The 13,677-nt window shown below is 46.7% G+C and overlaps 1 protein-coding gene across 2 annotated transcripts in view; it reads left to right on the top strand.

Moving 5' to 3' along the window:
* The window catches only part of PTAFR (platelet activating factor receptor), a 35,554-nt gene extending 22,747 nt beyond the window's left edge, over nt 1–12,807 (top strand). For both annotated transcript variants that reach the window (XM_077838059.1, XM_077838058.1), the window contains exon 2: nt 8,285–12,807. In XM_077838059.1, the coding sequence (XP_077694185.1) occupies nt 8,347–9,456 (1,110 nt within the window). In that variant the 5' untranslated portion in view covers nt 8,285–8,346 and the 3' untranslated portion in view covers nt 9,457–12,807. The remainder of the gene's footprint in view (nt 1–8,284) is intronic.
* The last annotated feature ends 870 nt before the right edge of the window (nt 12,808–13,677 follow it).

Below are 13,677 nucleotides of genomic sequence, written 5' to 3'. Positions count from 1 at the left end.
TGAAGTATCTTTATCTTGGAGACAGTGTGTATTGCCTTCGTTCCTGGCTTTGGCCATGGACTTTCTGATTTCAGAGTATAACATACTGATGACTAAGTGGTGACCCTTCCCATATTGAAAAGGAGTACTTGTGGCACCTTGGAGACTAACCAATTTATTTGAGCATAAGCTTTCATGAGCTACAGCTCACTTCATCGGATGCATACTGTGGAAAACACAGAAGATGGTTTTTATACACACAAACCATGAAAAAATGTGTGTTTATCACTACAGAAGGTTTTCTCTCCCCCACCCTACTCTCCTGCTGGTAATAGCTTATCTAAAGTGATCACTCTCCTTACAATGTGTATGATAACCAAGGTGGGCCACTTCCAGCACAAATCCAGGGTTTAACAAGAACATCTGAGGAACAGTGGGGGGGGAGAGGCGGGGGGGAGAGGAATAAACAAGGGAAAAATAGGTTTCTTTTTATAAAGACGCAACCATTCCCAGTCTCTATTCAAACCTAAGCTAATTGTATCAATTTGCAAATTAATTCCAATTCAGCAGTCTCTCGTTGGAGTCTGTTTTTGAAGTTTTTTGTTGAAGTATAGGTTTCAGAGTAACAGCCGTGTTAGTCTGTATTCGCAAAAAGAAAAGGAGTACTTGTGGCACCTTAGAGACTAACCAATTTATTTGAGCATGAGCTTTCGTGAGCTACAGCTCACTTCATCAGAAGTAAAATAAATTGGTTAGTCTCTAAGGTGCCACAAGTACTCCTTTTCTTTTTGTTGAACTATAGTCACTTTGAGATCAGAAATCGAGTGACCAGAGAGATTGAAGTATTCAAAAACCAGTCGGAGAACATTATAATTCTTGACATCTGATTTGTGTCCATTTAGTCTTTTACGTAGAGACTGTCCAGTTTGCCCAATGTACATGGCAGAGGGACATTGCTGGCAAATGATGGTATATACCACATTGGTGGATGTGCAGGTGAACGAGCCTTTGATAGTGTGGCTGATGTGATTAGGCCCTGTGATGGTGTCCCCTGAATAGATATGTGGGCACAGTTCACAACTGGCTTTGTTGCAAGGATAGGTTCCTGGGTTAGTGGTTCTGTTGTGTGGTATGTGGTTGCTGGCGAGTATTTGCTTCAGCTTGGGGGGCTGTCTGTATACAAGTACTGGCCTGTCTCCCAAGATTTGTGAGTGATGGGTCATCCTTCAGGATAGGTTGTAGATCCTTGATGATGCATTGGAGAGGTTTTAGTTGGGGGCTGAAGGTGATGACTAGTGGCGTTCTGTTTTTTTTTTGTTAGGCCTGTCCTGTAATAGGTGACTTCTGGGAACTCTTCTGGCTCTATCAATCTGTAGCCGATGGGCAGGGGGAGCCTGCCAGAGCACCTTTCATCCCACTGGATCCCAGAGCATTTTATAGGCCACATCCACAGGAATCCCTTCATCTATTGCTGAAATGCAGTCACCTCTGACCTGAGCCCTTAGCATCAGCATTACTTAAGAGTTTACAAGAAGCAGAGAGAACAATGTACCCCACTAAAGCTGCTGGGGGAATTCTTGGTAAACAGAACAGAGTACCCAGGTTGGAATCTAGCCAAGACATCTGTAACAGGTGGCTTGGAGAGTTGGGTAGCCTAGTGGTCAGAGCTCTCAGCCTCCTACTTGGTTTAGGAGCCTGAGTCTTTAAAGCCAGTGGGGTAAGGGGGACCCAAGCCCTCCCTCTCCACCAGGGCCCAGCCCAGAGCCCTGTGCAAGTCAAGCTCTGAACTGAGGGATGGGGAGATGGATGGACAGAGGGAGGGAAGGGTGGCCCCAAGCAGGGCATCAAAACATACTGACCTTGGCTATGTCCTACCAGACTGTTCAGTTTGGGGTGTGGCCCCCTAGTCCAGTTTGCTTGGCAGCTTGCTGACCTCTCTTGGCCCCTGGGCAGCTCCTTGGGGGGCCAGCCACAAGGTGGTTAGGGCAAGCCCCACAACGTCTGTGGGGCCATTACCTCAGTTTCTTGGGGTGCTGGGTACGTAGGTCCCCTTGGCTGGGAAGACCATGTCCCCAGGTGGCAGCCTTGGCTAGTAGGCTAGCGCTTCTTCCCCTCCTCTAGGGACAGAGGTGCCCCAAGCACACCCTCCCCCCACTTGTCCCCCTCCCACCGTGCCTCCTGCATGCCATGGAACAACTGAGCACCCAGCTGCAAGGCACTGGGAGGAAAGGGGGAGCAGGCTGTCAGCCAGTGATAAGCAGCTGATAATTTTTCCCCGTGCGAGCTCCAGGGCTGAACACACCACGGAGTCGGTGCCTATGGGTAGGAAGGCAGCTAGCTCCTGCCTTTCCGCCAGTCAGCCCTGAACTGGGCCAGGCTCTGTCCTTTCCTCCCCTCTCCAGGCCTGGCATTGTCTGCAGGAATGGCAGGGCAGGGCTAGCTGGGCCCAGAGGCTCTCCTTAACCCCTGCTGTTCTGGCTGGCAATTTCTCAGCTTCATCACAACACTGGAATTCAGACCCCGATTGAAAAGTGCCATGGGATCTTTAATGATCACAAGCAATTAGTGCTTCATGTTACATCTCATTCTAACATCAGGCCCTCAGCAGAAGAGTGCTCCTAACACCATCCTCTGCCATGGGTGCAGACAGACAAGTCTGACCTCTGGGTGCTGTCACCCCTTCCCAGGTCTGCTCAGCAGGCCAGAGGGACTGCGTGGACGATGTGTACCTCAGCTGGGTCACTTTCAGCACATTGTACCAGGACCTGCAGAACAGGTTGTGCTGAGCAATGAGTATGCAGCTGGGATGCACTGGACACATTGTGCTGGGACACCTCTTCACTGGGCCAGGACACACACCCAGGCTGAGATCCCCTGGCCCAGCTATCGTTGGGATGGGAGTGCTGGACAAGTTCCATCAGGCAGGTGCTCCTGGGGCTGGAATACGTGAGGCATATTTCCCCAGGACAGAAGTATGTGTCGCACTCCCCATGCTTTACAGATGGGGAAACTAACAGAGACAGAGATGCAGTGACTTTTCCTGCATCACACAGTGAGTCAGGGCAGAGCTGGGAATGGAACCCCAGTTTCCACTCCCACCCTGGTGCCCAATCCAAGTCTAGATCCCACTGAGTGGAGACAGGCATGTGATGAGCTGGATACACCTGGTCAATCTGGGACCCAGCCTGATGTGGCCAGACCCTCCAGTGCCCTATGACAGCTCTGTGTCATGCTGGTGCAAAGGTTACAATGGCACAAACCCCTCCTGGCAAAGGCTGTATCCCCAGGGTTCCCTCTTGCCCAACTGGATCCCTGACTGCTGGGCAATATTGGAGATAGTGGCAGCTGTTCTAACTTAGAGCAGCCTTCAGGCTCAAGTTGGGACTGGGACCAGGATGGCTCCTGGATAAGGGGAACACAAAGATAATTTAAAGCTACTTTCTTAACCTGACTTCCTAAGGTGAACTAAATGCCTTGGTTGCAACCAAGGATCTTTCCATTTGTGCTGGGATGCACACTTGGTGTGCCAGGATATCCTGAATGTGCGGCAGTCACTGGGCTGCGATGCTCACTCCCTGGGCTAGACCTACAGGATGTGGGGGGGAGACGGGAACATGGTTGTTGGGGACACTGGGGCATGGCCACTAGGTAACCTGAGGGGCTGGAAGACCACGAGTGTCGATGAAGCCCCCTCGCACTAGGCCCAAGTGTCCTTGGCCCCCCCGCCTGGAGGCACTCGCAGCAGCTCTGCTTACTAGGCCCAAGTGTCCTTGGCCCCCCCGCCTGGAGGCACACACAGCGGTTATGCTGAGAATCTGCAACATATTGTTGCAGAGTCAGACTGCCTGAAACTAAGCAAGGCCCCCAGGGCAGATATGGAAGAACAATGCTGAATAAAGCAGCTTTATGTATAGTTTAACAAATGATACAGAGAATCAGGGAACTAGCTGGGAACTGGATTGGCTGGCTATATGGATACTTGGGGCAGCTTGCTATTGGATAAGTATGCTGGGAAAAAGGATGTATAAAAGCCTGTGTAACTTCCTGCTCTGGGTGCAGGATTTGAGATTTTATTCTCCCTGTACCTTTTTGCAGCTGCAAATAAACTTTTCTGCTTCTCCACCCCATTGTGATTATTGGGTGTAGCACACCGGGTAACGAACCAACTCAAGCTGTTGTTCAGCCTCTCGGCACTGGGTGCCGGCAACATGGTTATTGCATTAAATAGGCAGAGAAATCCTTTCTGTTAGGGCAAGTGTGACGCACTAGGAGCAGGAAGCCTCTAGGAACTTGGTAACTGAATTCCTTTGTTGGCTGTCCTCTGCTATATATTCTGTACTTCAGTGCATAAAGCTGGCTTCCCTGGCACTGTGTATAATTAATACAAAGGGTTTGTTGTACATTCAGCATCAGCCTCCATTCACTGTTAATTGGGAAGATGTTGCTGGTTTGACAGCCAGGAGCCTAAAGTCCCCTCTCTCAGGCACAGCATGGGCAGCTTCATACACACACTGACCTAGAGGGGTCACTTCTGTTAGGGGGCTTATTCCTTCACCCACTTACTTCCCTGGTCCTTCTCACATGAACAGAGAGCAACAATACCCAAAGTCCAAAGGTGCAAACAATTTGATAGTTTATTGGGGTGAACTTCCAGCAAGCATGATTCCAGTTTCCTTCCTTAGTGTCCCCCTTCCCAGCTCTGACACCACAGAGCCTTACCTGTGTCCCTGTTCCTATTCCTGCCCTTAGCCAAACAGGATTCCAATTTCCCCACCCCCATTCCCTGTTCCTATCCCCCCCCATACCCACCCACCCACTTTCTGATTGACTGCAGACTATATAGTAAAACTTGAGTTCTGCTTAGCTATACCTTAACCAATCATTTTCCTGAAATTTAACTAACCAATCCTAACATATTGTAACGTGATTATGTAATCAATTATATCCCACCACCTTAATTAGTTTACACCCAGCAAAATTAATTATACAGCAGACAGGAACAATCACAGAACCAGACCAAGATTATACAGACAAACAATAGCAAAGTGGGAACTATAATGACAAAACAACACAGAAGTGAGGATTTCACATCCCAGCTATTGATAAGTGAGTCCTTGCCAGACAGGATGCTACTAAACTAAGTTTCCTTTTACATCTTTGAGGCACTTCCCTTTCTCTGGAGGCGATAGGCATTATCTGGACAGGACTGTATTCCTAACAGCCCCATAGCACCCTCTTTCAATGAGACTAGTCTGGAATGTGAGGATGTGACCGGTCGCTTCCCAGCTTATGGCTGCCTCTGCTGCTTAGCCAAAGGCCTTAGCCTAAGCACAGGGCCTCAGACTGTCACAGTGAGAGAAGGCCCTTACAGCGGCAGACAGTGATTTTGATTCTTTCTTTTATACCTCTAGAACTAGCCAAGTGATAAGAATACACCTAAATTCTTAGAAGATATTCAGGCCTGTCTGTAAAGGCCTATACATCTCCTAACAACTTCCACGAAAGAGAATGAAGAGTACTTGTGGCACTTTAGAGACTAACAAATTTTATTTGGGCATAACTCCTTGTTCCTTTTGCTGATACAGACTAACACAGCTACCATTCTGAAACCTGTCACCATTCCAGGAGAGAGTACAATTCAGTCTCCACAATCCAATCCCAGGTTGGATGGATGGATGGATGGACAGAGAGAAGCACCTTCAAAGCCCCTGGTTGGTGCAGAAATTTGATTGTATTTCCCCAAAGTGCAAATTCCAGACGACTCCTCTTGCCCCTTGCTTGAATAGTGACTCCTACCCCCACTGCACTGAGGGGAAGGAAGGCCAGGAGGTGGCCTTGCTTGGAATGATTCCTGGATCTGATCTAAATTAGCACATGGAGACTCTGTCTGGACATCTCCAGGCTACTAAATATAGTGCAGCAGCCACATGAGTGAATCTCCAGGTACAGCAGACAGGTTGGATTGGAACAAAGCCACAAAAAGGCTTCTTTACTGAACAGGGTGGGGAGGACCAGGCTCAGAGGTTAACCACCATTGAACAGCATCACCTCAATCCAGAGCCCTCTGCACATGCCAGGGCAGGAACACTGTGCTGGCTGTCAAAGCTGATGGACCCCACAGGTAGCAACCGGTGAATTTGGAGCAAACCTCTAGCTCTCTCTTAGCAACACTCCCCTCTGTGCTGCTGGGGGTGATGCAGCCAGGGCAGTATCTTCCCACAGCTCTCACAGCAGTCAATATACGGGCTGCTTCAGTGATACTGCTGAGTGAGCAGCCTGACTGAGCAAGAGCTTCTCTCTGCCGTTCCCTCAGCAGGTCCCAGTCTCCCAGCCTACAGACTCTCTTCCTCAACTTGCACGACTAGGAATTACCTCTTTCCCTTTTGGGGCACTCCCGCTCCCTGGCCAGGGCTCTTCTCTTGGAGACAGGCAAGTTGCTCTCGAGAGGTGCTCTATGGGCAAGGTGACCTAGTGAGGAAAACAGGGGCATGTGTTTGTGTTTTCTACTCAACTCCTGGCAGGGTGTTGGGGCAGATTAGTTTCCTGTATGTTCTCTTCCACTGATAAGTCAGCAGAGACTCCATGGGGCCTTTCCAGAGTGTGACTGTGACCAAACTCCAAGCGCTGCTGTAGAAAGTCTCTGAACACACCCACTGCCAAGGGCTGCTTGTTTGTAAACCTCCAATGGAATGGATCTATTTCATGGGGCATGCATGCACACCACACTGCACCCTGGGGGGACCAAAGGGAGGGGAAGGGCTGGGCACCACCATCAGGGGCTTTGATTATGCATTGGTTGCTTCAGCAGGCATTGTAGCTCACAGCATGGGGGATATATTTATACAGTAAAGTCATGTTACAAGAAACTCAGCATCTATCCCTATACAAACACATCCCGCCCTCAAAGAAATGGGTGAGCTCTTAGAGGTGGAGCTAACAGAGCTCACTGGGCCTGCTGCCCCATATACTATATGGGGTTAACTAATGATTCTGGTTTCTCTGTATTTATGTGGCAATAGGTTGTTGCTTGGTCAACAGTAAAGGAGAAAAGAGAGGCAGCAACCTATGTGAGAAGGGACAGTGAGGCACAATTAACCTTTGGAACTCTTTGTCAGGGGATGTTGTGAAGGCCAAGACCATAACAGGGTTCAAAAAAAAGAACTAGATAAATTCATGGAGGATAGGTCCATCAATGGCTATTAGCCAGGATGGGCAGGAATGGTGTCCCTAGCCTCTGTTTGCCAGAAGCTGGGAATGAGCAACAGGGGATGGATCACTTGATTCCCTGCTCTGTTCATTCCCTCTGGGGCACCTGGCTCTGGCCACTGTCGGGAGGCAGGACACGGGGTTAGCTGGACCTTCGGCCTGACCTGATAGGGCCGTTCTTATGTTCAGTGCAAGTCAGATGGGCCAGCAGCAATTAAAGAGCAACTTCCCCACCACACAACTCCGGGAAAGATGCTGAGATTGGAGGGGCAGGCGGCGTAGGCAGATATGAGCTTGTAGGGTGACTGGCCATTCTGTATTTTAAAGAACATGGCTTATGTGGTGCCTAATGCCCTGTGATATGACCAGTGTCCAAGAAGTAGACATTAGGAAGCACATCAGCTTTCCAGTTATAACCATGGAAGTGCTCAGGCCCTGTGATACCAACACAGGCTTTGTAGCGCGAGTAAAACAATTTCAGGATGAGCTCTGTCCCATATTTTACAGTTGGCTCCTTCAAATCCCTGGAGAGGCAGGGTAGGGAAAGTGGTAGAATGGGTGGGGAGTAGCTGGCTGTGGAACTAGAGAAGTAAGGGAGACTGGACCACAGAGCAAGCGGGCATAGGATGTAGGTGGGTATGAAACTGGAGTAATACTGAGAAGAGGAAGGAGCAGAGTGGGTGGGGGGCAGACAGCAGGGTGGATGTCGGAGGTTGGAGAGTGAGAGGAGCGCTCAGAGGGGTGAGTGGGCACAGAGGAATGCGGGATATGCAGTCAGAGGGGATATGAACTGAGAACAGATAAGTTTCAGAGTAGCAGCTGTGTTAGTCTGTATCCACAAAAAGAAAAGGAGGACTTGTGGTACCTTAGAGACTAACAAATTTATCTGAGCATAAGCTTTCATGAGCTACAGCTCACTTCATCGGATGCATTTGATGAAGTGAGCTGTTGCTCATGAAAGCTTATGCTCAAATAAATATTTTTAGTCTCTAAGGTGCCACAAGTCCTCCTTTTCTTTTTTGAGAACAGACAGGTGGCTTTGGGGCTTGGCAGTGACCCTACACATTGTAATCCTAGTTCATATGTTTTGTGTTCTTAGAATAAGAAGAAAAGAAGTGGACAGAAAATTTTCTGCCTTGGAAGAGTCGGGTCAGTGACACAATGTCCACGAAGTGGGGAGATAGCACTCTTTCACCTCTGAGTGTCTCCACCCTGCCCACTAACACCTCATGCAGGGTGGACTCTGAGTTCAGATACCCCCTTTTCACCATCTTGTACAGCTTCATCTTCATTCTGGGCTTCATTGCCAATTGCTATGTGCTGTGGATTTTCTGCCAGGTTTATGCTTGGAGGAAACTAAACGAAATCAAGATATTCATGGTGAACCTGATAGTGGCTGACCTGCTGTTCCTGATCACGCTGCCCCTGTGGATTGTTTACTATCACCACCAAGGAGACTGGATTATGCCTACATTCCTGTGTAACGTCGCCGGCTACTTGTTCTTCGTTAACACCTACTGCTCCATAGCCTTCTTGACAGTCATTACATACAACCGATTCCAGGCAGTGACCAAGCCCATCACAGCCGCTCAGTTCCCCACCCGGAGAAGGGGTATCTTCCTCTCCGCAGCTATTTGGGTGGTGATAGTGAGCAGTGCTTTGTACTACCTCATTGGCGATGGCACTAATGAGGAGAAGATTAACCAAGGCACCGTCATGCGGTGTTTTGAGCGCTATGACACCTCTGGCAACACTGTGCACATCCTCGCCACCCATGTTGTCATATTCATCATTTTTGTCTTAATTTTCCTGTTTATACTGGTGTGTAACTTGTTCATTATCAGGACACTGCTGACCAAGCCAGTACAGCTGCAGAAGAGCACCCATGTCAAGCAGAGGGCACTCAGGATGGTGTGTACTGTCCTGGCTGTATTCATCATATGCTTTGTACCTCACCATTTCATTGACCTCCCCTGGACCCTAACAGTCCTAGAGTGGTGGCAGAAAGAAAACTGTCTGTTGCGCCGGCAGATCAACGATGCCCATCAGGTTACTCTATGCCTCTTGAGCACCAACTGCATGCTGGACCCTGTCATCTACTGCTTCCTAACCAAGAAGTTCAGGAAGCACCTTTCAGAGAATCTTAAAAACATGAAAGGGAGTCGCAAGTGTTCCAGGCCAACCACTGAAACAGTGACTGAGGGCATGGTGCCCATCAATGACCTCCCCACCAACCCCATGAGAAACGAATACAGCCCTGTATCCTACTGAGCAGGGCTGGGCCACTTGTGTCATCAGCTTCCTCTCACTAAGCCAGGCCTGAGAGGGACACATCAGTGGGCCAGATCTCTGCATTTCCATCAGGAAGAGGAAATATGAGCATTCAATCCCCATACCCACAAATGCAACCAGAGGAATAGGGACCCCGCAGGGGCTGCAAAGGAGCAACTTCTGCCACATACTGATGCTTCATGGGACACTAATCACAGCTCAGTTGGTTTTCTTTTCTGTTGACCTTGTGCCCTTCCCACTCCTCCTATCTCCTTATGTGATCTGTCAGCACTTTAACATGGGAGGGCAAGGGATTGCCATGCAGAGAGCTCACCCTTATGAATGACAGAGATTCTATGGGATCTGATCCAAGTAACCAGCCTGGGGATAAGAGGGTGGTCTGTGAAAGTTGATGGGTATTGGTGATGTGCTGGAAATCTCTGCCATAGATCTCCCAATCTCTGGGATCTGTATGTATAGATTTTTAAGGTCACCAGGGACCATTATCTAGCCTGACTTCCTGCACATCACCAGCTAGAGAATGTCACCTATTCCTGGACCCAGGCCAATAACTTCTGGTTGAGCTAGCACATATCTTTCAGAAAGAGACCAAATATAAACTGAAAGCTCCAAGTGACAGAAGGTGATTGCCAACATAGGAGTTAAGATAGCAAATGAATGGGTTTTTAATGCTTCATTCTCATTGCTTTTATTTATTATAGATGGGGATTTTTAAGAGGGAGTGGCTATTGTCCCTGCTTGTACTTGTACTGCTGGAAACAAAGAAATGTAGCTGGTTGCTTATTTGAAGACTGTTTTCTAATATTTTATCATTAAAAAACTAACAGCTTGTGGCCACACCCCAGGGCAACCTCCAAGCCACTCAACTGCTACTGTCATGTTAAGTCCAGTGCAAAAATATCAAGGGTTTTAAGCTCAGGCATTCAGTCCAGGGTGAAAGGGACCCTGCTCTAAACAGTGCTGGCTGCAGACAATATGGGCCCACAGAAAGCTGGTTATCCTGAGGGTGCTAGGCTTGATTACGGATCAGAAGACACTTAAGGCTCCTTGTCTAACCCTGAGTTGCTCAATATTAAACTTCCTTCAAGCACAGGAAGTGGAACAGGGTGGGGAACTTACTTACATGAGTTTTTGGTTCCTAAACTCTTCTAGAAAAATTTCCCAGCTAGTGATTGGAAAAACTCATCTACCATGTCAACATTGGAAAAGGTTATTTATACCAGTTAGCAGCAGCCTGGTGATTCCAGCCAGAGAACTGCTAGGATTGTTTGTGTGGCAAACTTCAAACCTCTCCAATCATCCGACCAACAATGGTATTATATTATGCCCATATTTCACTGAGAGGATTCCCAACTCTTCAATCCCCAGACATCACTGGTGGACCACTGAAAGTTTAATATCTGTGAGTGGGCAAAAAGTTCACTTTTCCTTTCTACTGTGGACCTCACAATGGTCACCTGTGCATTCAGATGCTACAGTGCAGGACATGGATAAGAACCCAATCAGAACTGCATGTGCCTTTGCCTCCTGTAGGCTAGACTACTGCAATGGTCTCTGCTGAGGGCTGCCCACAAAGACTACGCAGGGGCTTCTTCTAGTGCAGATATGGCATCCACTTGGTTATTAGAGCAAACCATTTTGATGTTAGATGTTTGCATTTATTATCAAAGGGCAAAGACAAAGATATTTGCACAGGACAGACAATGCACTCCAACTGGATTTTTTTTTTTTAAACTTAACCAAATCACTTAAAATATATCTGTTTAAAAATATTGCTGAGATTTTTCACTTCTGCTTCTGGGATGATCGTTTAAATTTTAGAGGAGGAACAGGATTATACTAATGGGAAATTGTTAAACTGCATGCAGGACAAGGATGACCTGACCTGACTTAGCAAAATGGATCCTCCAGAAGAGTCTTAAATAAATTTAAAACTTTTCCCCCTTGTGCTCAATCCTCTAATATTTTTTTCTACATTCACCAATAAATGGGGGGCTGAAAGGGGAAGTGAAGAGAAATGGGGGAGAAAAAAGTGACGTTCTCACTCAGCCCAAAGGGTAGAAATTCATAAATCAAGCCAAGCTGGATGCTTGTGATGAATCGAGTTACATATTTTTAAGCATAACATCTGTAATGATGAACAGAACCAGGGGATGAGGATTCAGACATAAAGGCCAGAATGGACAATCATGATCATCCAGTCTGATCTCCTGCACAATTGCAGGCCACAGAACCTCACCCACTCACTCTTGCAATAGATCCATAACCTCTGGCTGAGTTACTGAAGTCCTCAAACAATGATTTAAAGACAGAAAATCCACCATTTATTCTAATTTAAACCAATGCCCACGTTGCAACAGAAGGTGAAAAAACTCCAGAGGAATATTTCTATAATAATGAATAGAAGTTGGGGTAGAATTCAAAGGCAGCTGATATTGAATTTAACCTTCATTTATTTCCTCTGGTGCAGAGGAAAGTACAACTAAGGTCTACAGCCCCCCAAAGCCAGGTTGCCATGTGTTCACTGGCAGCGATTTTTCTTTTTTAAAACCACAGCAAGTAGGCCAGCTGGGACGATGAAAGAGAAGAATAAAACACAATCTAACCCAGTTAAGAAAAAAGGGAAAGAAATGAGGTTTCAGTCAGAAACGAACTTCTGAAACATTGGCTTGAGCCAGTAGCCAGTAATAGGCCAATAACAAGGAGCACTTTCCAAAAGACTGGGAAAGGGAAGAGCTTTGGACTTTGCTTAGAAAGGTGGGCATGAAATATGATGGGTTTGAACAGTCAGACTGAAATGATTTAAATGGCCAAAAACCAATTATTTTCAGAAACTTTCTGTAACAGAACAAAACAGAGAGAAGAAAAGGTGGTTCCATCCATTACAATAATGAACTGAAGGTAGTGGACAGTACAGAGGACAAACGTTTGTGGAGACCCATAAAGTGACTAACAGTCATACGAAGAATCAGTATTGTGAAGAGCATTTCAATTTTTTTTTTTTCAGATTAAATTTTACATTGTGATTTCTGGTAGGTGAAGTCAAGACCGAATCACCACCTTGCCTGCTGAGAGGATTGATGGTAGCTGTATTCCATGAGCATAAATATTCTCTCTCAGGGCCGAATGCCATACCCCATTCACATTGAGTAGTCCTACTGAAACCAATGGGATTATATGAGAGATAATGTACAAATCAGTGTTAAGAGTATCAGCTTGAGGGCCAGATTATAAAATACTAGGGGCCAGGACTCTCTTTTTAGTTGTCTCTTATTGCACTGAACATGTTATAATTATTTAACAAGTAACATTCTCAATAAACCACTTTCACACTCATTCAACCTGGTTTTCATTTCTCAGCTGAGTGACAGTTTTTTACTAGAGGAATTTTGGTTTGGATGTGCTTGTCCTTTCTCCAGTTGCATTTAGCTAGGGAGGTGCTGGTTTCCCAATGCCAAGGAATTCTACATGTAGTCAAAAAGATGTGCCAGATTGGCAAAGTTTATCTTGCATTTATTCTTTGGGCTGCTTGCAAGGATATGGAGGATGGAATTAAAGAATATGTTCATCCACACATCTTCATCACATGATCCATTACATTGTGCCCAAATTCCTGTATCGCTAGCCATTCCCAGGCAACAGGTTGAGACTTAACATCAGGGACAATTCAAGTTCCCCTCCTCTTTACTGGCAAAGAGTTTTAAAGATTAACCTGAACCAAAACTCTGGTTTTCAAGTTTGGGCCCATTTCTGTTAAAGGTGACTGTATGACCTCAGCAAAGTCAGTAACTGTGATACTCAAACTACCAATCATTCCATGTGGGAATCCCAAAGCACTTTCCAAACAATGCGTTAAGTCTCACAGCACTCCTCTGTGTTAGGAAGTATTATTATCCTTGTTTTACAGAGGGATTTACCCACAGGAAGTTAATTGTAGGAATGGACCACACTTCTTTTAGTGTTAGGATACTGCAAGCTGCTTAGGGGAAAAACCCCAAATCAGCAATGAGTAACTAGCTTGTTTCCCCCCTGATATCAAGAACAAGGGCACATTTAAAACTGATCAAAGGAAATATGTGTTCACACTGCACAATTAGTTTGTGGAACTCACTACCATGAGATATCATCTATAAAAAAGCCCATTCTGTATTCAGTGCAAGGTTTGGGTGGAGTGCAGTGAATAAGGCCAGAGACCACACA

This window comes from Eretmochelys imbricata, chromosome 19 (assembly GCF_965152235.1).
Source record: "Eretmochelys imbricata isolate rEreImb1 chromosome 19, rEreImb1.hap1, whole genome shotgun sequence".
In the NCBI taxonomy this organism is placed as follows: Eukaryota; Metazoa; Chordata; order Testudines; family Cheloniidae; genus Eretmochelys; species Eretmochelys imbricata.
The sequence above is the reverse complement of the archived record's forward strand: the minus strand, read 5'-3'. Positions and strand labels throughout refer to the sequence as shown.